Genomic DNA, 25,268 nt, shown 5'->3' with positions numbered 1-25,268 from the left:
CTGTTTGAGTTAGTTCTGATGCAAATGGAAAGTGGATTAAACAGTATTAGAAAACATTTTTATAAACTCTGTGGTTCCGAATTTTCTAGTTATTTCAACTGTAGAAATACTTGTGTGGTTAAGAATCTGGTGGTTTTTAGTTGCATGTTAAAGAACAGAAATTCTACTTTTTCTTCCAGATTTTCATGTATTGTTCAATTGTAATACACTTTGCTTTGTTGAACTTGGGCCACCCTAAAAGAACTGAGATAGTTCAGCTGGTTTCTCTCTCAGTTGGTTCATGCATACACTGAAATTCTTGTTGCTGTGAACCAGAGCCTTGGTGTATGTGACCACCACCACCTCCAATTCTCTGCGCTCCTGTTGTCCTGGAGCAGCTGCCGTGGTGTGGTGGTGGTGGTTGTGGTGGTTCTTGTTTGGTGGTAGTGTTTTTTGTTTTGTTTTTGAGATTCTTGATGCCTACCACTGTGCACTGCAGTCATCTCAGTTTGGACAGTAAAAACTTAGGAAGTTTTCATCCATACCATTGCTGGTGGTGACCCTCTCTGAGAAGATGCATCATGCCATGAGCGTGGCTGCCTTTCTGCCTGCTGAGGAACAAGTTCGGCATCAGTTCACCACTCTTCAGATACCAGACCCCCAGGAGCTTCAGGCTTCCAAGTTTCCTCCAGTGGATAATGATAGCTACCCAGGCAGCCCTGCCATGGGAAATTTGTGGTCTGCTCCAGCTGACAGATTAGCTGGGCTGCTATCCTGACAATAATTCTGAGTGCGTTATCCAATTTTCAGTGACTTGAATGGGAATATTATATGGCAAACACTGCCAGCTTGATTAAAAAATAAGATTATCGGTCTGACATCATTTATGGGAAATTAGCTATGATCTAAATGGGAAAAAATAGAAATGTTGAAATTATTTTCTATATATTCTCCGTGTACAGCAGGACTTGTGTAAAACGTGCTGTGCATGCAGGATGTCCAAAGCTCACACTTAAGCAAAATTAACTGGATCACTGCAAACAGCACCAGTATCAAGCTGTAAGTCTTCATTCCACAAGTCTAGAGTAGTGTTTATTTTGATTTTATATTTTGCTATATCATAACAGTTCTTTCTTATCTTAACTAGATTTCTTACATCAGATTGCAAGAGGGTAAGGAAGCTAAGTTATTTACAAAGAAGAAAGTGTCCAGAAATCTAATCTAAATTCATCATTATTGTATAATGACCTCATCTTCTGGATTTTGAAACTATTCAAATCCATGAGGGGATCCTGAAAATGTATATTTGAATATTAGTCTTGTAAATACTCTTTTTCAGTGCTGTGCAAATCAGATCGTACCTCCTTTTCTTTGGTATTTTCATCTTCTATATTTATAAAAGTTGTGGGGCTTGGGGAAAGTGGTTAGTGTGGTTGCTTGTGCAAACTTCTGGTATTTGTCAAAGTAATTGCTATAAATTTTTTATAACTGAATAAAAGGATTTTTCATGGATTTCTTTCACATTCCTCTTCTTATTCCCCCCCATTAGGTATATACGTACTTATATATGAGAATATATTTTGTGTCTGTAGATGGAACGGGGCTAATAGGGGCAACCTATGGAGTCCACAAGCAGCTTAGTTATAGCAGAAACAATAAGCATTACAGTAGAAGCTTCTGACTGTTGGTTGTTTGGTGGTGGTTTCTTGTGTGAAATATGTTACATTTTGAATAAATGCTTTGTCCTATTGCAAAACTAAAATAGTTTCATTTTTTTCTTTTAGTTTTGTCACTGTTGCTCTTCTCTGCCTCCAGATCATTTTCACATCAGTTCTTTAATGCAGCTTGAAGGGGCAGAATGACCTGAGACCTTCCTGCAGGCTGCATGTGTTGTATTGGCAATTTTTTTCCAGCCTGTGAAACTACACATTTTGTGTTTTTAAATGTTTTAGTGTATTCTTTTGATTGATTAAGGACATATATAAAGTTCCTTTATTTGTTGTTTTCACAGGCATTGGATCAAGACAGAACTGCACTACAGAAAGTAAAAAAATCTGTGAAAGCAATATATAATTCAGGCCAAGGTAAGACATTGTTTCCAGTTCTACATGAGAACCTAATAATTTGATTTCAAGTTTGAAAAGTGTGTCTTACAATTTATGCTGTTTAAGTACATAGCATGTAGGATGCTTATCTGTTTACCAGTGTTGGGATTGAATGTTTAAAAACTTACTTTGGTTTGATGCAAAATCAGAAGCAATGTTTTCCTGTTCTTTCACCCTCATAGTTCGTCCTAAAGGCCTCTAGGAGAATTTCTATGAGGAATTTTTTCCTGCTGCCTTAAAATTTCTAGCAGGTTTCTTCAACTAGAGCAGCTATAAGGCAGTGTCCTAAGGTGGTATCCTGGGTTGAATATATATAGAGCACACTTCTAGGTGAAATAAGAAGGATAACTTGTTAAAAACTTGTAGGAAAAAAAAATCTACAGCTGGATGTATTTTGTTCCTTCAGCATTTGCTTTCTACTAGTAACACAATAAAAATGGCATATCTCACTTGTATGCCTAAATAGTGGAGGCTTACCATTATTTTGCACTTTTGCAGAAGCTGTTGATGTTGCATTGAAGCTGTAGTAGTGACTTTGGTGGAAGGATAGGTGGTTAGAGTATGAATCAATAATCAGAGTTCAGTAACAAATGATGATCAAACACCGCTCAAAACACAAACTGGGTTTTAAGGATGTGTTAAATGTCTTCTACCTCTGTTTCTTTTAAGGTTAAAAAAAAAAAAAGTCAAACACAAATATGGTAGCAGAGCTGTACATCTTCTAGTAACCATCTGGTTGTGAATAATGGGGTTTAGTAAATCCCAGCTCCTGTTCCCCAGCAGAAATGATGAATTTAGCAAGCATTTTCCTTTTGCAGAGACACTTCTTAATGGCCTTAGTTTAAAACCAAAATGACTGTTCCTGTGTTGTTTTGACAGTGTTTTTGTTGTCCCATTGACTCCAGTTTATGGATGTGTGTGAGCTTTTAATGAATTGTAGGTTCTTCACGCTTCTGCTAATCACTAACGTTGTGCTACTTGCATCATATTTTGATTAGCTTTTCTATAACTTCTGCTGCTGAGTGTTTTTTTCCTAATAGGATGTGAAGCCAGGTACAAGATGAGAATAGTACTTGATTAAATGTGTATTTACTTTAATGTTTTTAAAAGTACTCAGATGTTCCAAGCAGCTCTTTCTATTTGAAAGTACCTATTTACTGAACTTTAAAGCTGCTAGGCATCATCGAACATGTGACAAGTTTTCTGCATGTTTTAAACGTTACTGGGGATTTTTACCCATTGTTTGGTTTGAGTTTTGTTACAAAAGTAATATTATTTTAAGTGTTTGTAAGTAGGCCGTGCTATGTTATGAATTTGTCGCATCGAGTAGAAGTAATAGCAGGTTGGTTAATGGTTTCCATTGGCTGTCTTAGTACTTAAAAAGAACTTAAAAAGATAATTTGGTAGCTGTTTTTCTCCTTTTTTTTTTTTTTTTTTCTTTTTTTAAAAAGTATTGTTTTGAAAGTACAAGTTAGTGCTCTCTTCAAAAGAATTCATACCGTTCCTAATACTCTAGCTCCCTCTTCAGAATGCTGTGGTAATAGGCTACAGTATAATTTGAAAATGTGCACAGGAGGCAATTTGTATAGTAACTGATAAACTAGGATTAGTAAGAGGAGAAAAAAAAAGTGGAAGTTTTTATTATATGTGTGGAAGCTTGTATAAGTTGATATAAAAATATTGAGCTAATTAAACCTCAAACTCCCTTTTCCTGCTTGTACAAAGAGAATAGCTAAGGCATCTATTTTATGCTTCTCTGGTGAAAGTGGATTTTGCTGATGTTTATCTTCATGTAAAGCATGCTAGAAACAGCTGTGGAATGCATTGTCATGTATTGAGCTCTGTCCCATTGTTCAGGCAAAATTTAGCTGACTATTTTCAATGAGGGAAGCCTCTATATTTTTGAGAACTTGAAATTGAAATTGTTTTGTTTAAAAACTTTATTGTTTGCTAAACCTTATCTAAAATTCTAGAGCAGGAAATGTTTTTTGCATCTCCTGTGCTTCCTAATCTCCTTTGAGAACTCTAGCCAGACTGATGACGGATGGTTATTCAGCTTTAATACAGATTCTTCTCTTTTGAGATCAGTAAACCAATTTATACTCTACCAAAAGTCATAGCTAGAATTTTGGGGGGTTGTATTAGGGTGTGGGTATTTGATTTTTTCTGTGTCTTTTGTTTGTCTGTTTGTTTTTGCCTGAGGTTAACGTTTGGATAGTGCCATTTACACAGTATAATGTTTCATACGCAATTCTTCAGAATACCCGAGCACTCCAGCCCTGTGGTATGTTGGGTTTTCTCTTTGTTGCTGAATAATGAACTTCAAGGGACACTCCTCTTTTACTAAGAGAATTTAAATGTCACCCAAAGATGTTTGCTTTTTGTGCTTGGCCCTCCCCCATCTGTCAGATTTAGATTTGGAACTACGCCTGTGGAAATGAAATCATACCAGCACAGAAATGTGGAAATCCCTTAAAGATCCCTTCCTATTTATTTTTTTTTCTGCCAGAATGTACTGTTATGGAAAGTACTTTTTATGAAATCCAGAGATAACAAATTAATACCTCATTCTCACCACTTCTTTCATATACAGCTTGTGATTTATTTCTGTCGTGATACAGGGAATGTGTAATAGGAACCTATCTTATGTGACTGCTCCATGAACTAATGGCAAATCTGTTCTCACTAGCTTCCCCATAACATCGAGTCTGAATTCTAAGAGCAGTAGATTGCAGTCAGTTTTGCTGTAGATTTTCAGTAGTGTTTTTTTAATTATTACTAATAGTTCTATTTCTACAGTATGACTTCCAGATATAGTCAAAAGAATTTAAACAACAGAGAAATAAAAACATGAAATGGCATGCAAGATCAAAGGTACTGTGTGGGACAAGCAGTTCATCAGGTCTCCTGCAATGATAAATAGAGGATGCTTGAAGAAATAGCAGAACAGTGCAAAGATTGGGGGGGTTATTCATTACTTTTCTTTTTTCTTTTTAGCTTGCAATGTTATGAAGATATGGAATTACTTCAGTCAAGATTAATAAAATATTATAAATTCATGTAAACCTTCAGCATTCACATCCTTGAATCAGTCTGATTCAAGGCACTCTCGCTCCTTTGCAAAGCTGTCCCGTGCATCCTATTCAGGCCCCAAATCCCCTGAGAAGCAGACTGGCCCTGTACATGTCTCCTTTGGACCATTTGATGTGAAATTGAGGGACTTTCCCATGTTCTTAATGCCCACGGAAAATTTGAGGTATAAGAGTTAGTAGGGGATTTTGGAGACCCAAACTTGCTGGAGTAGTGTTAGAGGACTGGTCTTTGCAGGTGAACCCCTATTAGATTCAGTGTCAGCTGTTCTACCTGTTGAACGATATGGATTGCCTTGTCAGCCACAATATCTTTTTTGTTTGTTTTTGTTACATAAACTGTCACATACGTTCAACCATCCTTACTGTCTTTCTCCAAAATGGCAGCATAACATTTTCATTTTAAAGAGGAAGGAAGAAGAGAGCATTTGGTGCGACAGGGACAGGAACTACGCATCGTATGGAGGGTTTAAACACACAAGGATGGTTTATCCTTCTCTGTTGCATCCTCTAGTTTTAGGATTAGCATCCTCTAATATTTCTTAACCATTTCTCATGGCTCAGCTTTGTTTTGCTTGGTTGCTGAATGTCGAGGCGTTGTTACTCCAGGACTTGGTTGTATAACTAGACATGATGATTTCTTAAAATTAGGGGGGCTTCCCCATGTGCGTTATGCTGCCTAATGCAGATGTTCAGCCCATCAAATCATAGACTTCTGGGGTGAGCTACATCTGCTTTCCTGTGCGTTCACATGAGGATGAGCTGAACTGGAACAATTTCTGCCTTGAGTGTAAGGGAAGGGTAGATGCCAAACTCCAGTACGGGGATTTTTGTTGTAAACATCTGTTTAGACAAATTAATTTCACATCTGGAATCAGCTTTTGTTTTTATTGCCCTGAATAACCCATAGTATTGTATGTTAAAAAAAGAAACAAAGTTTATCTCTATGAAGCTTATTTCCTATTCCACTATATCTTGTTAAATGATGTGGGCCCTTTCATAAAGGGCTTCGCTGGTGACATCCCTCAGAGAAAAGTAACTGATTTCCTTCCTTTCCCCCACCTCATCTTTTTTTGACCAGTTATTTCTGTATGTGCAGCTTGTCCCTGTTGTCCTTTGCTTAGTTCCTTTGGATGTTTAGGTGAGGGATGGATCTTTTCAGGAATCCAAATGGGATGCTGAACTTGTAATTCCTTTCCCTACGTGCCTGTCAATTCCTTGAGGTCAGGGGAGAGGAAATATTTTTGTGAAATAAAATTTCACAAAAAAAACTGTGTTTCTTGTTTAGCATTTTATATTTAGCTGCGTGTTCTTTTCTGCACTGTAATTCCTACCAATTTGCCTGAGTAATATATAGGTGCTCCTGCTCTGTTGGTGTGCACTTGAATTCTCTGCTCTCTGTGGAGCTCTTATTAAAAACAGCTATTAGATTTGTCTCATTTTTCCTGTTATATTGAGGCTGTTATAAATATGAGGCGTTACTTTACAACTATATAGTTTACATGTTCTTATTTTCTGCATCTTGGTCTAAGTGATTTGCTGCTGTTCATATTTTGCAGCTTCTACGAATTCTCCTGTTAGCACTTAAATTTGATACAAGCCCTCAGAAGCAGCATTGAAAGGAAATCCTTGCAAAGAGCTGCTTGAGCCCATTAGTGATGAACACAAATACAAAAAGTCCTTTACCCTTCTGGTATGGCTCGTCTTCTCTTGGTGCTCTTAGAGCATGGTGATGTGGAGAACCTGCAACTCCCAGAGCTGCACCTTGCTCTAGATGTCTTTGAAAGAGACCTTTATTTTGCATACTGTAATCTCAGTCCAGAAGGCTTTATCAACAAGTACAGATGAGAATACAATGGTCAAAGATTTTTTCTACTCTTTTTCATTTCATTTCAGCTTTTTGAAGGATGAAATAAGAAAGCGTGCTTTATGATTTCAAATATCTTCTTTTGCCATCCCCTTTAACTTTGCCAGCTGTCTTGTTCTTTCTGAGTCTTTTTCATGTGTGTGTTTTTCCATTCATAAATGCAGCTTGGCTCTGACCTTTATTATTTTTCCTTTGGCTGCCCAGAGAACAAAGCACTTTTATAAATGCAACATAAAAACAATTCCAAGTTGATTCTGAGTTGTGATTCCTCTTTTTCAGACTCAAACAGATAAGCAGATCTAATTCAGTAAATTGTATATTCTTCAGGCATAATTTAGGTCAAATCATTAAAAGGAAGGAGTTGTGTTTATGCATTTTTCTTCTGTAAGCTATTTAGCTCCTTTTCTGTTCTTCAGTGTTCACAAGTTCAGGTCAGAACAGAATCCTTTAAGACAAAGGAGAGTTAAGGCTTTAATTTCATTGTATTTTGTCTGTTATTTCCTGCTCTTAACAGACAGTGCTCCATACCTGCATTAGTGGGATCCAGATGTGGGCTCAGCGACTGGCTCCCCTGCCAGGACACATCGGGGAGGGGATGATTTGTGAGCCCCTGACCCCACTTACAGCTCCCATTGTCAGTGGGAGCAGAGCACACCCCAAAATGTCTGTGGTCCTTGTACCACCTCTCAGGGAGCTGCTGAAGTGGGTTGATGTCTGGGGAAGCTGTTACATATTCACAATATTGAGCTTTGTTTACAATATTGGGAACACATGAGCCAGTTTGAGAAGGAAAACATGGTTTGTGTATACTGCTGTCAGTGTTCACGTTTCTGGGGGGTTACTGAAGTCCTTCCTATACCACTTGTGTCTAAGGAAGTAAACATCAAGCCATGCACGAACTTTACACACTTAAAACTTTATGCAAAGGAAATTACATTAGGACACTGGGAAGTCACTTCTGTGTTTGAACGAGGAGTTGGAGCTCCAAACAGTCTTTGCTCTAAGCATCCTGGGTTTTCATATGCTGCTTTTTAGCATAGGATACGTTATAGACTTAATTTTCAATGCGTCTTTAAGGACAAGTAAAGAGCTACAATGCATCTTAGTAAAAAGAAAATATTTTTATGCCTTTCACAGGACTTATGTTGATACTTACATTAAAACAAAAACAAAAACCTCTGTGCCTTATTTGTACACAGTAGTTGAATGCTGTGTGTTTGTTGCGTGCAAAGTAAAAGGAATACCTCTGTAATCAGCCTGATGCCTATATGTAGGTGACTTGTGGTATGGGATTCCGGAGAGTTTCCTCTATATTGTTCTAGGACAATCATCTGCTTCCTGCTTCCTTTTTCTGGCAGAATTACTTTGCCTTTCCACAGATAAAGGAAATAGTCTTGGGCTTGTTCTTTTTCAGTCTCCTTGAGAATTATTCTTGAAAATGTCTGTGCTCTGTGAAACAACACACAATGTTTAAAATGGAAATGCTAGGAGATATGCTGGAGTCAGAAGTGCTTCACTCTGTCCCTGCAAGCACAGGGACTTGATGATCTAACAGCTTTCCTACCAACTTTATTGAATTACCCTTCCTCCTCCCTCAAAGCAGTAGGTTACTTTTGAGCTTTTATTAGCTCAGGACTGTATAAGCCAAAGCTCCTTCGTAGCTCAAGCCTTCTGTGTATATTTATGCAGCAGCTTTTACATCAAAACAAAATGCATATTTTATTTTTACATAGTGTTTTCCTTGCTTTTAATACTAACCTATTTGATCGAAACCATATGCTTTTGGAACAGTTTTAATCCTACTAAAAACATACTGTTCGAGCTATGATACTATATTAACATATGATTAAATATTTGTCTGTTTGAAGACCTCAGTGTTAATAACTGATGTTAGAATGTTACTTGTCTGCTGTGGGATTTGGGGTTTGTTTTTGGTAAATAAGCAATGTGGTTGTTTTGGTTTTGGTTTTACTTTTTTTTTTTTTTTTTTTTGGTCTTCTAATAGGAGATTCACTTTTTTGTTGGACCCTTAGTGGACTATTTTATGTGTCTGTAATACCTTGGAAGTGTTCCTTAACTCTTAACCAGCTCTTAGTTAATGTCAAAGTAGATCCATGCACTGTGGGAAATTATCCCTAAGCTTGGTTTGAAATTTATAGCTTTCTGTTTTTTTGGTGTTTTCAGTTTTTTTTTTTTTTCCCTTTTCTTCTTTTTCCCTTGTGATTCAGATAGTTTCAGGCAATACAACCAGAAAATGAAACTTTGCAGGGCCTTTGGGGAAAAACACAGTACCTATTGGCAACTACAGTTAGATAGATATACATATTCATTTCACTGCACAGAGCAGGCAGTAGTTGGAATAGCTGTGGTTTTGTCTTTGTGGCTTACGGAACAAAAGACTAGACTAGGAATCTCATTAAAGTTAAATGCTTATGTAACTAATACCAACAAATTCCTCAAAGAGAGATGGAGATGATAAAGTCACTCAAACGGCTGTAGCAGTAGATTCTCTATTTAAAGACATTAAAATGGAAGTAAGGAAAAAAAAAAAAAAGTGAAGAGATACCAGACAGGAAGGTAAAAAAAAGCAGGAAACAATGGTCAGGAACAATGGTCTGTAATTCAGAGTTTCTTTTTCATTTTTGTGTTTAGAATTTCTCTTGTTTTTGTTGGCTTCAGTTTCATTTTCTTGGTTCAGACCTCTCTGTATGTCAAATTTGCTATTAAAACAACTATTTGGCTATATACCAAATACTGTGGGATATATTCTGTGGGGATAACACAGTTCTGCAGGTTAAAAGGGAATCTTTTCCTGTAGGACAAATTTCTTTTAAACATGCTATCAGACTCAGATCTGTTTTCCTTGGTTTTATATCTGATGCCACTGACTTTTTGTTCTGTGAAAGCATTCTGTGCTGCAAGCAATTAAGTGTCTACTTCAGTCTGCACTTTATACATTTCTGAATTGTTTACACAATACAAAATGAGGATATATTTTTGTTTTGGTTGTTCTTCTATTGATCTTACTATTGTATTGACTGACACAGAAGTTTCTTAATACGAGTACTCCACACCAATTCAAGTGTCTGGTTTAAAAGAAGCATATATGTCTCCCTATTAATCCTTTTAAATAGTTAAAAAATAAATAAATAATAGTTTTTAGTAAATGCGTTATTTTGTGGCTTTTTTGGAAAGAATGCTGTTTTTTACGACATTGCAATACATTTTGAGCTATATTAAAATAATACTGTTTACAAGAAACTTTTGACTTTTCTTTGCAGATCATGTTCAAAATGAAGAAAACTATGCACAAGTATTAGACAAATTTGGAAGTAATTTTTTAAGTCGGGATAATCCAGATCTTGGCACAGCTTTTGTAAAATTTTCCACGCTTACTAAAGAATTATCAACGCTGCTGAAGAACCTGGTGAGAGATTTCATTTTTTGTTTTTTTATTTTTTTTCAAAATAAGGTGGTACAGTACATTCTTATGTATTATACTTCATGTTCCTGATAATTTTAAAGATGCTTTCTGTTTTTTTTTTCGGAAACTAACAAAATACTACATGTAGAGATTATCTGTAGAAAGAATGTTACTAGAAATTTGCTGTGTTTCATTTTTAATTGGCAATTAAGAGGAAAGATGAAAATCTTGAGCTTTCATTCTCAAGTGATTTAAGGTATTCTGTGGACCTTAATTCTAACTTATTCTGTGATTTCAAATCTTTCTGGTTAAAAATACCATTAGTTATGGTTGTTTTTATCTTACTTCAAACAGAAACTTTCACCTCTTGGAAAAAACTAATGATTTGGGGATGATGCTTAGCTGATGTTAGTACTCCATTTTCCCTCTTGTATACAAAGTATCCATTGCTTAAATACTAGGCTTTTGAAGATGATGTAAAGGTTTTTTTCTTTTTATGAAAATAAAGGTTTTTCTCATCTAAAATTAGTATTAGGCCTTTTTCTTCTGATGAGAGATGAATAATAAAACCAGTCACAGCAAACAGATCTTTGAACGCTGAAACTAATGAAGCCCCATTTCCTGCGAATGTGCAATTTATGGGTTTAATTGCCATTATATTCAGAAAGTGGAAGCATCAATTTTATATTTTTCTTGTAGCTGGGCTCTCTCCAAGTCTTTTGGTATGCAAGGTATAGCAAATGTTGCAGCCTTTCTTTCAGCTGTAAAACTTCCAGGAGCTTTCTTGACATCCTTCTTGGCATCACTTGAAGTATTTCCAGTCCCCTCCTAGCGGCAGGTGTCCCTGCCCAGGACAGGGGGCATGGAACTAAGTTATCTTTAAGGTCCCTTCCAATCCAAACCATTCTGTAATTTTGTGAAATCTCCCTTTGGTTAGGTTAGGGTCAGCTGTCCTGGCTGTATCCCCTCCTAACATATGCATCTCCACATTATGAGAAACAGGAAAAAAAAACATGGCTCTTTTTGAGCACTGTTCAGCAACAGCTAAACCATTGCTGTATGATCAACACCATTTTTCACCACAAATCCAAACCATAGCACTATGGTTTTCTTCAGCTACTGTGAAGAAAACTAACCTTATCCCAGCCAAAACCAGTGCAGGCTGGCACAAGTAAACGGACATCATTGTTACAGGCAGATACTTTGTTATGGGGACATCTGATTTTGTTTACTTTTTTAGCACTGAATGATGTTACTCACCTAAGAAATAATTCAGATTGAATTATCATTGAAGTTCTTGAAGAACTTCAACTTGAAGAACTTCTCATAGCTTGAAGTTCTTTGTCGTCACAAATGAACTCCGTGTTTCTCTCTAGTCCTCGATTATTTCTGCATCAGGGACTTTCAGCTGGTGTAAGGTGGAATCACGTAAGAGTTGGTCTTTCCCCAACCCCTGCAGCATTTGGTGGCTGCTGTCTCTGAATCCTGAGAGCCCCCAGCACAATCACAGCTGCCTTAGGTCAGGTCAAAGCTCCATGTAACCGATACCTTGGCTTTGACTTCTGTGCTGTGACCATAAAACCATCTGCAGCTGAGACTTTGGAGCTGGAGGCTGTATCTTTTGGTTTGTAGCCCTTGTTAGGTATTATTTCCATTACTTTGTCTAAGGATTTCTTGAATGAATGTTGTGCTTGGCACTGAGTGTGGTGGGTTCCTTCAGAGTGCTGAAGTTAACTGCTTTGAAATATCAGTTCTATTGCTTTTGAACTTGATGGTTTAATTTATTGTTCCTGGATTCTTATATCTAATTAAAAAAACAAAACAAAACAAAACAAAAACAAAACAAAACAAAAACTTATACCTGATTTAAAAAAAAAAAACAACAAAACATATTTTTCCCACGAATTTACAGATTCCAGAAGAAGCTAAAGAGGAATGACAGCTGATTTTCTAGCTGATTCTTAGTTATTCCAATTCCAGTGATCCTATTACCAGGATCATCTCATTTGTTTCAGTGTTGGAAATTTTAAAGAACAGTAGATCTGCCAGGGGCCTGCTTTCTTCTCTGAAGACTTCTGTCATTCTGGGTCATTTTAGTCTCCTTTAAGCTTCTTTTAACATGCAATTAAAATCAGTATTTTAAAATGTGTGTTAAATTGGATAGTTTGAGGCTAGAACTCGTTTCTTGGAAGCTCTCCGTTGGACCACAGGATTTCTTGCAGGGCTTCTACAGAATTTTTTTTATCTTCTTTTGCCTGGCAAGCAAGAATTACAGGATTTTTTGTTTGTTTTGTTGTTGTTTTTGTGGTGGTGGTGTTTTAAGTAGTCATCGTTAAGAAGAAAAAACTCTTTAACTTGAGCCACACCTCATGTGTTCAAGGCTACATCATACTATTTCAGCTGGTCCATGAAACATTATCTACCTAAATTCTTGTTGACAGATTGTAAAATTGGCTATTGCAAAATTTTCTTCATTTACCAGTCTCAAGCAAGCTTATTTTACAAATATTGCAGCATTTCAAAAAAGCTTTTCACCTCTTTTCTCTCTGTAAGCAAGTCTGCTTTGTTGACCAACTGTTCTGCTTAAGCATCAATACAATACAATTACACCGGCAACAAAAGTTGTTCACGATACTAGAATAGAAATTGAGGTCCAGTGGAAAAGAAACTGAGAGTTGCCATTACATGACAATGAAGAAGAACATCCTGTTTGTCCTATTTCTGAGATCATAGAATCATAGGATACCGAGTTGGAAGGGATCCACAGGAATCATCGAATCCAGCTCCTGGCTCCACACAGGATCACCCCAAAATCAGACCATGTGTCTGAGAGCGTTGTCCAAAGGCTTCTTGAACTCCAGCAGGCTCGGTGCCATGACCACTGCCCTGGGGAGCCTGTCCCAGTGCCCAACCACCTCTGGGTGCAGAATCTTTCCCTAACACCCAGCCTGACCCTCCCCTGTCCCAGCTCCATGCTGTTCCCTCAGGTCCTGTCGCTGTCCCCAGAGAGCAGAGCTCAGCGCCTGCCCCTCCGCTCCCCTCATGAGGAAACTATAAAATTAGCAAGGAGCTGAAGAATTCACAGATATATTTAGGAAGAAATGAAGGAAGCAGTGGACTAGGAGAGTCAACCCACTTTTCTTGTGGGTACTAGACTAGAATAATACTGATACACATCTCTTTGCACTGATCTGATTTTTCAGCAATCAGACATACCTGCATGTGTTCAGATGGGAGTATGGTGATAGATTTTTCTACTGTCAGGAGCATTTCCACTGATACGTAATCAACCAGGCAGTAATTTAATGGGGTGAAATTCAAACTATTGAGTATCTAAGCAGATGCCACATTTCTACACCAGGCAAGGAGAAGAACAGTTTTCCCAAGTAGTTCAAGTAGTTAGGAACAGTCGAAGACCTGAGAAATCATTGCAATTTAAATTGGTAGGTGAATTAACGTGTGCCTTGCACATTACCTGCCTGTAGCACAGCAGGTCCTTGCTTCTTACTCAAGAAGTTTTTTTTTTAAAAAAAAAATAAATTATTAATTCCCCCCCTACTCCCCTAGCTAACAGGCTTCCTAAATAATTAAACAGTATTCAACTATGAGCTTAAAAAGACTGAAGATTATCTTGATGTTTTCAGAACTTAACTATGTGCTCTTTTTAAAAATCAGTTTTTATATCACCCTGTATATCTAAAGGCTAACTGTTAAGCCTTTCTCTCTGATTCAAGTGAATGTTTATTAATTCTTTCCAGACTTTCATTTCCTATTAATTTAGAAAATTTGAGATGGTCGCAACTTCATTAGTGAAGTTATAAGACATGTTGGCATGTCTCATGGTTTGATAAAATCATAATAAACTTTTAAATAGCAGCTGTGTCATGTTTTTGTTTTTTTTTTTTTTTTTCATTTCAGCTCCAGGGCTTAAGCCACAATGTTATTTTCACGCTGGATTCTCTCTTAAAAGGAGACTTAAAAGGTGTCAAAGGGGTAAGTGTTGAAAATGAGCTTTATATTTATGGAAATGCTTTTAGGGTCTGCTGTCATCCAGGCTCTTCCATTCACCATGAGATTGTTTCTTATGTTGGCATCCATTAGTATCTTTGTAGAGGAAAATAAAAATTTGCCATGGCTACAATTTCAGATGCTTCATTAGAATTTCATTGTAAATGCTTGTTGTAAGATGCACAAGAAAGCAATAATTCACAAGGTTCAGAAATGATTTTTTTCAATAGTTATTAGAGAGTCTATTTAAAAAAAAAAAGTTTTTTGTTACAATTTATGACTTGATACCTTAACTTTAAAAACAAAGTTTTAAAAATGTTTTAAGTAATTTTTCTGTTTCCGAAGGACCTCAAAAAGCCTTTTGACAAAGCCTGGAAGGATTATGAAACCAAATTGTAAGTGTTTCTTGACCTTCCTCCCTCTCTCTAGATTCCCTTTCCTCCTAGTCCCAAGCTATGTACTTTGTCTTCAGATATAAATATGAATATGAGCAAGAAATCTGTGTGTTTCCAGTATCATGTGCGCTGATAGAAATAAAATAGTTTCTTTTCTTTGTGTAAGAGTACCCAATATTTCTTTAGTGTAAGGAAGATAATTAATGCTTAGATACTGAACACTGCAAATAATTGTGGGGATTTCAGATGGCATTCACGCCACATGGATATAATCTATTGATAGTTTAAAAAAATAATTTATTATGTCATTCTATATTGTAGAACTACATTTTTGAGAGGCAAACTTTTTAGTGAAGTTAATGTCACTTCTGAAATATCTGTGCTTAAAAAAAAAAAAAAATACAGTTTTCTTATTATGGTACCTGTCTATGGGTAAAGAATAATTTGTAAAAATAGAAAGCTGGCAACAAGTAGCACTTTAGTTTCAGAAACGTTAGTGGAATGGTTCAGAATGCTCCCAAGGCAGCGACAGTTGCTTTATCAGAACTAAAGAGGTCTCAGGAGTTGATTTTTTTTTTTTTTTTTGCTTGTTTAAAAAGGGAAATAGAGGATACCAAAATAATCATGTTATTAGCTTCACTTACGTCTAATCAGGGGAAAAAAGAAAAAAAAACTTTATTTTTGCTTTTTTTTTCAGTATATCAATGAAAGGAATAAGGAATTTTCTATTGTTTAAAGTTCAGAGATCAGTAAACACACAAATCCCCACATCCCCTATCTTCCCTGCCCCAACAAGGGGCAGCAGTCTAAAACACACACTGCTTTGTCATGTGTTTTAGAAGCACAGGTTCAGTGTTTATCTTCTCAAAAGGGTGGCTAAAGAGGAGAAATAAATAGTTCAGATTTTTCTACTCTGTACTGAGAAACACAGAGCAGTAGAAGAGAAACTACTCTGAAATCTGAATAAGGGGAGCCACATGATAAAGCTGTAATTAGAAAATCTCAGGATGGCGTCTTAGTTCTATATTTGTATTTCACTATTTCAGACTTTCGCTGTTGGCTTTCTCTGAAAATGTAATGGCTGGAAGTCATATCATTTGGTGTTTGTGGTAACTTCATGCTGTCATCTTGCTTTTCTTAATTCCTGCTGTAGGAAATGAGAAACTTGTTTAAGATATCTTGCCATTTTCTTATCAAGTCAGTATTTTCATACATACATATTTTATATGTATGATTTACATTGCAGTATATAAAGATGACAGCTATGGAGAACATCATACAGAAAAAAAATTACATACAGATTCTCCCACTCCCCCGGTAATGTAGTTAAAGGATTTAAAGGAGGAAGGGCAGCTTCATGGCTGGATAAAAAATAATAATAATAAAAAAGGGGGGGGAGGGGATGTACTATTATAGGGGTACTCGTCTTCAGAATGGCTTCTTTAATATAATACTCTACTTAAGAAAACAAAAACAAACAAATGATCACGAGGTAGAAGAAATTCTCTAAAATCTATTCTAATTTCAGTACAAAAATTGAAAAGGAAAAAAGAGAGCATGCGAAACAGCATGGGATGATACGAACGGAAATAACAGGAGCTGAGATAGCAGAAGAAATGGAGAAGGAAAGGCGGCTATTTCAGCTACAGATGTGTGAAGTAAGAAGTTTCAGCTTTTAATTAAGATACTGTAACATGAAGTGCTTTGTGGGTCTTAAGTATGATGAAATCTACTTTATCGTTTAGTGGGGGTGTATTTAAATGTAACATAGTACAGCAATATAAGGATAATTTCTTTAGCAACTCTGAAACTTGGTTTTCTTTGTTTTGTTTTGTTTTTAGATTGTTACGGTAAGATTTGTGGGCTGAAAATGCACCACAGAAGTATTTTCTTATTTTTCAGGTGTATGGTTGAGCTTTCAGGAATAAATTTTTTTAGGAATGACCATATAAAGTGTTACGTAATTTACATTTTGCTTAACTGTGGTGGACTGATAGTTTGAGTTAACACCCAAGTTGAACACAAAGATAATTAATTAATTGAGCAAATGATGTTTTATTGTTTGAAAACAGTTGAACGTTCTAAGGCATATGATAATCAGCATATTTTTTCACTGTCCATACAGTATCTTATTAAGGTTAATGAAATCAAGACAAAAAAAGGTGTGGACCTTCTGCAAAATCTCATTAAGTATTATCACGCACAATGCAAGTAAGTGAAATGCTGTTAAGCTTTATTTACAATATTTAATTTACATCAGTGTTTGCTTTCCATTGTTCTGAATTTGTTTTGGTGACCCTAGGAATTCTTACCACAATTGTGACCTGCCGGCTGATTTGTTAGGCTGAAGTCTTTGAGTAAAAAGTAACTGGTGGAGGAGAGTGATAGAGAAAGAGGCCAAAGGAAAACACTACATGTTGCATACAAAGTTCATTTTAGTTCCTGAGGCATGGTAGAACAGAATTTTAGAAGTAGCTTGTTTATTCTGTTTAATGGTCTCATGTGAATTATATTAAATCGTTGTGAAAATCATTAATTTCTTTGAAATCCTAAAGCTTCCTAAGGAAATCCTTATCCCTTGAAGGGGTTAAAAAAAAAAAAAAAAAAAAAGCTTCACAGTGATAAAAATCAATTGATTTCCTTCACACTTCTAACTTAGAATAAATGCCCGAGGATAGGAGTAGGAATTGTTTATCTACAACAGCATGTATGCCCTGCAATAAACTGTTAACTAGTGAATTCAGCAGTGCAGTTAATTGAATGTGCAGCATTTGTAACATTTTACAAGACTAATTGTTAAACTTTTATGATTACTATCTGGCAAGAATTATGTGTACTTTAGGTGTTGCCACTTCATTTACTAACATGAAATTCTTGTTTGGCGCATATTTTTATATAGTGAAACTAAATTCAGCAAGGTAAATTAAATATTTCTGGATTGAAATGCAACCTTCAGGCCTTTTCAAAGTATACTGCTCTTAGAGGAATGTCTAATCTGTGCTGTAAAATGGTTAGATTGATAATAAAACCGTTCACATTGGGATAGAGGTGTTCTTTTTTCTGAACATGGAGCTGATTAAGTTTTTAATATAATGGGAGGGGGGAAAAAAAAGGTGAAACCAACATACTTTATTCGATGAATTATTTGTATTCCTGATGAATCACAGGTATTTTTCATTATAGTTTCTTCCAAGATGGCTTGAAAACAGCTGATAAACTTAAACAATATATTGAAAAGTTGGCTGCTGACTTATATAACGTAAGTTTGCTTGTAAATAGTTGAATGTCTGAAAATCGATTTTTTTTTTTGTATGTTTATATGGATACATTTTAGATATTTGTATCATATAAATTATGTTATTTGATTCTATGTGTATAACTAGACTGAAGAAAAACATCCTGTCTCTATCTTAAAGCATATATCCTGTTGTTACAGTTAAAATGAAAAGCAGCTGTCATTCTACTACTGATTTAATGTTGCATTTAAAATAGACCTAGTTTAAAATGGGAATCTTTGAATTGGATTACATTACTAGCACCAATTTGAGCTGCCACTTTCACTTTTTTTCCCATGTACAGCTGCTTGATGATACCACCACAGTTTGGGTTAATTAACTTTCCTGTGCTGTTTGTGGAAGTCACGTAGTAAAGTAGAATCAAAGCTCATTTGTCACCCAAGTGCTTTTGTATTCTATAATAGGAATTACAATAATTCCATTTGCTATTGTAGTTTGTGTCTAGATTAAACAGTATTTCCATTCCTTAAGTCATCTGTGAAGCTTATTGGAGTTATTTAATTAATATTTCAGTTACTTAGTTGCGTTAGATGTAATGAACCGTTAAAGTATAATAGAACAGGGTATACAGAACTGTATATTTACCTTAGCTTGCGACTTGTAGTTTATAATGGTAATCTCTTTCAATAGATAAAGCAGACACAAGATGAAGAAAAGAAACAACTTACTGCTCTTCGTGATTTGATAAAATCTTCTCTGCAGCTTGATCAAAAGGAGGTAAATAATTTAGATGTACTATTTTCAGAGGTAATGTGAATTTATGAATTCTGAATTCATAAATTGGTTTAATTCATTCTCAGTTTGTGTATCAATTTATTCAGAAGACTTAGTTTCATCACATTCTTCATAAAGTAACATTTAATGTCCAACAGCATTTCAACAACCAATACCTTGACTAATCCTCTGTTTCACTTTAATGTATCAAAATAAATTATTCAATGTTTTTTGTACAGTTTTGTATTTTCATGTATCTTTTAATTTACAGTTGTGGTAGTTTTAGTCAGCTGGGTGGCTGAGCTCTACTACAACTGCGCTTTCAATTCCCCTTCTCAAAGGGAAAGGGGGGGGAAAATATGATGGGAAAGGGCTAAAGGGTTGAGATAAGGACAGGGAGGTCACTCAGTAATTATCATCATAGGCAAAATAGACTCAGCTTAGGGACATTAATATAATTTATTGCCTATTACAAAGCAGTGAGAAACTAAAAGTAAACTAAAAACACCTTTTGACCCCGAGTGGCACAGGGGAACCTGTGGTCAGTCCTTGGATGCTCCCATGAGATGCCATCCTTCCCAAACTGAGCCTGTGGGGGCTGCCCACAGGCAGCAGCTCTTCAGGAACTGCTCCCACACGGCTCCATCCCATGCGGTCCATCCCCCAGGAGCAAACTGCTCCAGCACGGGTCGTGGGGTGGCAGCTCCCCCCAGACCCTCTGCTCCTGTGTGGGCTCCTCTCCACGGGCTGCAGCTCTGGCCCAGGGCCTGCTCCTGCGGGGACTCTCCATGGGCTGCAGCGTCCAGGCCACATCCACCTGCTCCACTGGGGGCTCCTCCACCCATGGGGGGGCTGCAGCGTGGAGATCTGCTCCATGTGGGACCCATGGGCTGCAGGGGGACAGCCTGCTCCACCAGGGGTCTCTCCACAGGCCGCAGGGGAACTGCTGCTGCCTGCCTGGAGCACCTCCTGCTGCACTCACCTTGGGGGCTGTGGGGCTGGTTCTCACCCCTCTCTCCCAGCTACTTTTTTTTTTTTTTTTTTTTTTTCCTGCCTTTCTTAAATCTGCTCTCACAGAGGTGCAAATATCACTCACTGGCTCAGCTCTGAGCCAGCAGCAGGTCCCTTTGGAGCCAGCTGGAGCTGGCTCTGATCTGATATGGGGCAGCTGCTGGGCTCTTCTCACAGAGGCCACGTCTGCAGCCCCTACTACCAAAACCTTGCCACGTAAACCCAATTAACTATAACAGTTACAGTGGATCATATAAATACTTCATCTGCCCCAGCATCCTATCCTTGGCAATGATCAAGAATAAATGTTCAGGAAAAAATGCAAAGTGATGGGATGCATGCTTTTCTTATCCTGCCATCCTCCAGCCATGTTGTGCTCAGGATTTTCCTGACTTAAGTGGTCCAGGGTAGACATGGACATAGCCTTTACATAGTGGTTTCCATATTACTGTTCATCTGCTCAACTATGTGGATTTTATTATGCTGTACTCCTCCCCAAACCCCTTTTGCTAATGCTGTATCATAATAAGGAAAATTTATGTATGAACCAGATAAGTGCTTGAGACAGGGCAGCTAAAAACTAAAATACATCATCAGTTGCACTGTGGTATCAGAAGTGAAGGGAAAACATGCAGTGTCCTTTGCAGGTGTTCTGGAATACTCATTAAATTAGCAACTAGGATATAAATAGTGAGTTTTTACCCGTGATAACAGGTACAAGTCATAATGCCTGAGAACTGATTTTTATTTATATTTTTTTGCTTTTCTTTAGGAAAAGTTCACTTAATTCTCCTCTGTTCATGTTTTTCTTAGGTAAATAGAAAAATAGTATTTGTCAAATATCTGTTCATCTTACTAAATATTTATTATTAAATATGAGGGATTTAATGATTATTCATTAGACAGTTATCATTCCATTACAGATATTTGATCATGCACGGATATAATTGGAGAGTACTACTAGTATCAAATATACATGAGAATAGAACTTATGAGCAGTTACACTGAGTGAGCCAAAGGTCTCCAACAGTGATCAGTCATGAGTTTTGAGTAAAATGTAGAGCAATTAATGCTAATACTTTCCCACAGTATTTTCTTGTTAATAGTAAGACTATTCTGGTCATGTTTCCATACTGACAGTGATACCTTTATATTTAGAATGCTTCTATTGTTTCTTCTCTTTGAACTTGTGCAGTTGCTTTCTGAAGCAGTGTAAACTAGTAGTGCCTGTTTCACCCATGTCTTCCCCACCATCATGGCATGTTATCTGACAACCTTTTTTCATTTGTTTTGAACTTTTAGATCTGCATACCCTTCTCAGGATAGCAGTGCTTGTGGATTTATGATAGCATCACTGCCTTTTCTGATGTTTTTTTTTTTTTCTTTCCATAGATGTCCTTACATTTACTTAACTCACAAACACTTAATGCAGCAGAGTATTTAAAAACAAACAAACAAAAACTTATAACCATAGCATCCTTTTCTGAATGTTAATAGCCAATTCACAGTATCTAATTTACAGTTATCTTCATCTATCTAGTGTCAAGTTACTCATGATTGTGAGATCCTCATGAAAGAGTTTCCTGGGTATCCTGAATTATGTAATACCATCTAACAAACTTGGACAGCTTAGCCAGTTTGCCAGTTAGCCTTTTCTAGATTGTTTTAATGTTTGACACCATGTGTCCTGTCACATCTTTCTATGAAATTCATTTATTTCCTGGTTTTAACTTCTTTGCTCCTGTAGCACTGTAATTGTTTCACTTTTGGAAGTGAAAATTGTGCTGATTGAAAGTCCAGATAGACTGTATCACACGTTTCTCAAGTCTGTCTGCTTACTGATTCTTTCACAGAATTTCAGGAGACTTTTAAGACATAACCTTTCTTCATAAGCTGCAGCAGTTCTTCCAGTATTATATATACTGAAAGGATAATAAAGGATATTAATATTAATTTTCATAATTTTCTGCATGTTGTGTAAAGCTTACTAAATGTCTCTTTTCCTTTTGGAAACCTCATCAAAAATGTGACTTCAGTAATTGGGGAAAATGAGTATTTTTATGGGTTTTAACATAATTTTGTAGGTAGCATGTTGTAATTTTAGGTATTGCATATAGATAAATGCCTTGAAGTTAGTGAATTATTTCACAGTCACAATTAATAAGGAATGATTGAGTACTATCTTAGTGTTCTTTTCTTTTGAATACTTGCATATGCGTGCTTTCATAATATAGATGTACGTCTGAAACAGATGAACCTTGGCAACTAGGCTGTGTCTCTCCCTGCATCTTTAATCCCATCACTTTGAAGGACAACGCAACCTCAAAACATGGTTTTGATAATTTATTGGATATGTCACCCGTGATAACAGGTGCATCTTTGAGTAGATACCAACTTATTGTAAGATGTGCCAGCTCTTTCTAGTAGTTGGTGTTCCCTTATCTCATTCTCTGCTATCTTTCCCAATACTCTGCACATAGAGGAAAGAACTAACAATGTGCACATGGACCAAGTGGATTTTTTCCACAAAACATACAGAACTTCACATACATGTCTTACATTTGTAATCTCCCTGCTACCTGAATCGCTGTGGCTGTAACTTGTGCTTGTTCTCCATGCTCACTGCCAGAAATTGAACAAAGACCGTTAGCTTTCAAAAGGTATTTGGAAATAATTTTTAAATTCGTGAAGTGTTTTTATGGGTCAATTCAGGATACAAGATCAGGAAACAAAATCCGTTCTCCTCTTAGTACCTTTTTCTTTGCACAAGCTGCTTATGTGGGAAGCAAAAGAATGACCCCTTCTCTCCTGGCTGCTGCATGTGCTAAGTTCAAGCTAGTGAATCTCAGAATTAGGACAAACAGGTCTTTATTCTTAAGTACCATGTAGTGTACATGTGTGGCAGCATATTGTACGAGCCAAACTTCAAAAACTGCTTGTAGGGTATCACAGAAGTAGAATAATTACAAGAGATGTACTGTTAGTTTCTTGGTTATGTTTTTCCTGAATGTGTAGCGAGAATTGTTCTGTTTCAGTGGAAAGTAACCTCATTTTCAAAATAAAAATAAAAAGTCAAATTCTGAAACTTAGATACAAGTTGTAATAGAAATAACTTCACAGGCATCAGCAAAATAAACTATAAAATTATAATGTAGACGTTCTAGGCCTCTTAAGAAACTGCAACTAGATATTTATGATATCTATATAGAAAACATGGTAAATGTAAAAACTATATTTGGCTTGAAGAGAATTGAAATCATGTCTTTGAAGAAAAAGAAGCGGTATTGTGTTTCTCAGATATTTAGTCAAATCAGGAGAGAGATAAATCTGCTCTTATGCAGGAATACACTATTTTGGATAAAATTGATCACAGATGTCTTTCAAAATCAGCATAAGAACTTTGACTCACGTAATTCTGCTACGTTACCTAACTCAGAAATAATACTTGCAAACGTTGAGGAGATCAACAAAACAATGTCTCTGCTATCTAGGTATTCAGTATTTCAATCTTGGTATAGCATTGCAGCAGTCATTATTTGTTAGCTAAGTGACAATGAAACTTGAAGACATGTGGCCTGAATTTCAGGTCATCTGTCCAGGATTGAGTGTGTCTGACTCTTAAAGTACACAAAGCTGGAATTTACTGCTGTAGCAGATGGCCTACTTGCTTATGAATGAGAATACATTCTCTCCCCTCCTCCCCCTTACATTAGTTCATTATAGTCTCACCATTAAAAAATAAAAATTAAAAAAAAAACAATTGTGAGTTAATCAAAGTGCTGAAGAAGATGAAATGAATGGGATTTTCTCAGGTGGGTTTGTAAAGATTCAGAAGTACGCTTCTAAAAACTATTCTGGCAGAGAAACAGTTTGAAACCGAAGTTTAAATTCCTTTGACTTTCTGTTGTAAGAGAAGGGAAGGCCAAACTTGTGATTCCTATCCAGATTGTAAATTCTGCCAGTAAGGCTCTCTGGAATTGCCATTAGATAAATGAGACTTCCTTCTTGTCTCAGTCAGACATTCTGTCACAGATGATGAGAGATAGCATAGCTATTAAATCTACTAAAGCATTTAAGGTCATTTTGAATTTAAAATAACACCTATGAAGAAACTAACACTCAGTACCCATACTTCAGAAGAAACAGTAACTCCCTAAGTGACTTAACAGTATTCCCTACTCTTTCAAGGCTTTATAATACAACTCTCATTTAACTTTTGCTTGCATTCAAGGTGTTTGTGTATCACTACAGACATCTGTAACACTCATACACATTTTGCTGGCGTGCCTGTCCTTGGCATCAGTGAAAAGCTATTACTGTAATCTTTGGAGTTACCTGGTTCTTGGACATATCTTGGCAATCTGTGAATGTTGGTTTGTGTAGAAGTGCTGGTGCTGTAACTTCACAATGGGAAGTAGAACTTACAAGGGCACTGCTGCATGTAATGTCTTTTGCCACTATGTGCTGTCTTAATATCGTTTCATTAATTTTGTATAAGAACTATCTGTGTAAAATAAATACGGTTTAAATCCTTGGGTAAAAATATTTTAAGCAATAATAGTGTAATTTTAATGCTGTGAAATACTTTGTATGTTAAGCTTTTTAACATTTAGGTTAAAAACATTTAGCACTTCTAGGTTTCAAAGAAAACTGAGCCTTTAAAATGCATGTCTATTAGTATTCTTATGTTTTTTTTATTATTTTTGCAAATGCATCTGACAGCTTTACTTTCAGTATAGCTAATTGTTAGACTCATGTTTCACGTCTGTTTTGTTTTTTCCTTCTTGGCATTTTGATTTTTCCCCCAAATCTCTTATCTGATGCACTCTTTAGAACAGGAATTATATGTTCAGGAATGTTCAGAACAGGAATTATGTTCTTTCCAATGCTGATATCAATAGAACTCTTGTTCCAGTGGGGGTTCAAAGTCTATGTATAAAAAAATCAGCTTCTTACTGTGGTAGTGTAAATACTGGTGGCAGCACGTTACATGTAGTACTCTTCATTATGCTTCCAACCACAACTGACAGTTCTACCAAATCACTTCTCTCTAAACTCATCTGACAAATGAATTACCAAAAAAAAAAAAAAAAAAAAAAAAAAAAGTGCCCTGACAGGGAAACCAGGGAAGTAATCTAACTTCCATTCTTTTTTTTTTCTTTTTTTTTCTTTTTTTTTTTTTGGGGGGGGGAGGGAGGTGTTTTTCAGATGTTTTGCAGATAATTGCTTCACAGCTACAGTAAAACAGTATTAATGTATTCTTAATTATATCTTTTTATACAGTTTTGCAAGAAATTAAAAGCTAACTTTGGGCATGGGTTTTAATAGAAGTTCATAATTAGCTCCAGTATGCTGGAGAACACAATATGGCTATCATTTT

The 25,268-nt window shown here is 36.3% G+C and overlaps 1 protein-coding gene across 5 annotated transcripts in view; it reads left to right on the top strand.

Moving 5' to 3' along the window:
* Positions 1 to 25,268, top strand: part of ASAP1 (ArfGAP with SH3 domain, ankyrin repeat and PH domain 1) — a 176,077-nt gene that overhangs the window by 101,672 nt on the left and 49,137 nt on the right. For all 5 annotated transcript variants that reach the window (XM_084508985.1, XM_084508984.1, XM_084508987.1 and 2 more), the window contains exons 4-11: positions 1,991 to 2,063; positions 10,322 to 10,467; positions 14,383 to 14,457; positions 14,818 to 14,867; positions 16,396 to 16,525; positions 16,993 to 17,078; positions 18,051 to 18,126; positions 18,794 to 18,880. In XM_084508985.1, coding sequence (XP_084365111.1) covers positions 1,991 to 2,063; positions 10,322 to 10,467; positions 14,383 to 14,457; positions 14,818 to 14,867; positions 16,396 to 16,525; positions 16,993 to 17,078; positions 18,051 to 18,126; positions 18,794 to 18,880 — 723 coding nt within the window. The remainder of the gene's footprint in view (positions 1 to 1,990; positions 2,064 to 10,321; positions 10,468 to 14,382; positions 14,458 to 14,817; positions 14,868 to 16,395; positions 16,526 to 16,992; positions 17,079 to 18,050; positions 18,127 to 18,793; positions 18,881 to 25,268) is intronic.

This window comes from Aythya ferina (genome assembly GCF_964211825.1).
Source record: "Aythya ferina genome assembly, chromosome: 2".
Lineage (NCBI taxonomy): Eukaryota > Metazoa > Chordata > Aves > Anseriformes > Anatidae > Aythya > Aythya ferina.
This window is presented reverse-complemented; position numbering and strand designations above follow the sequence as displayed.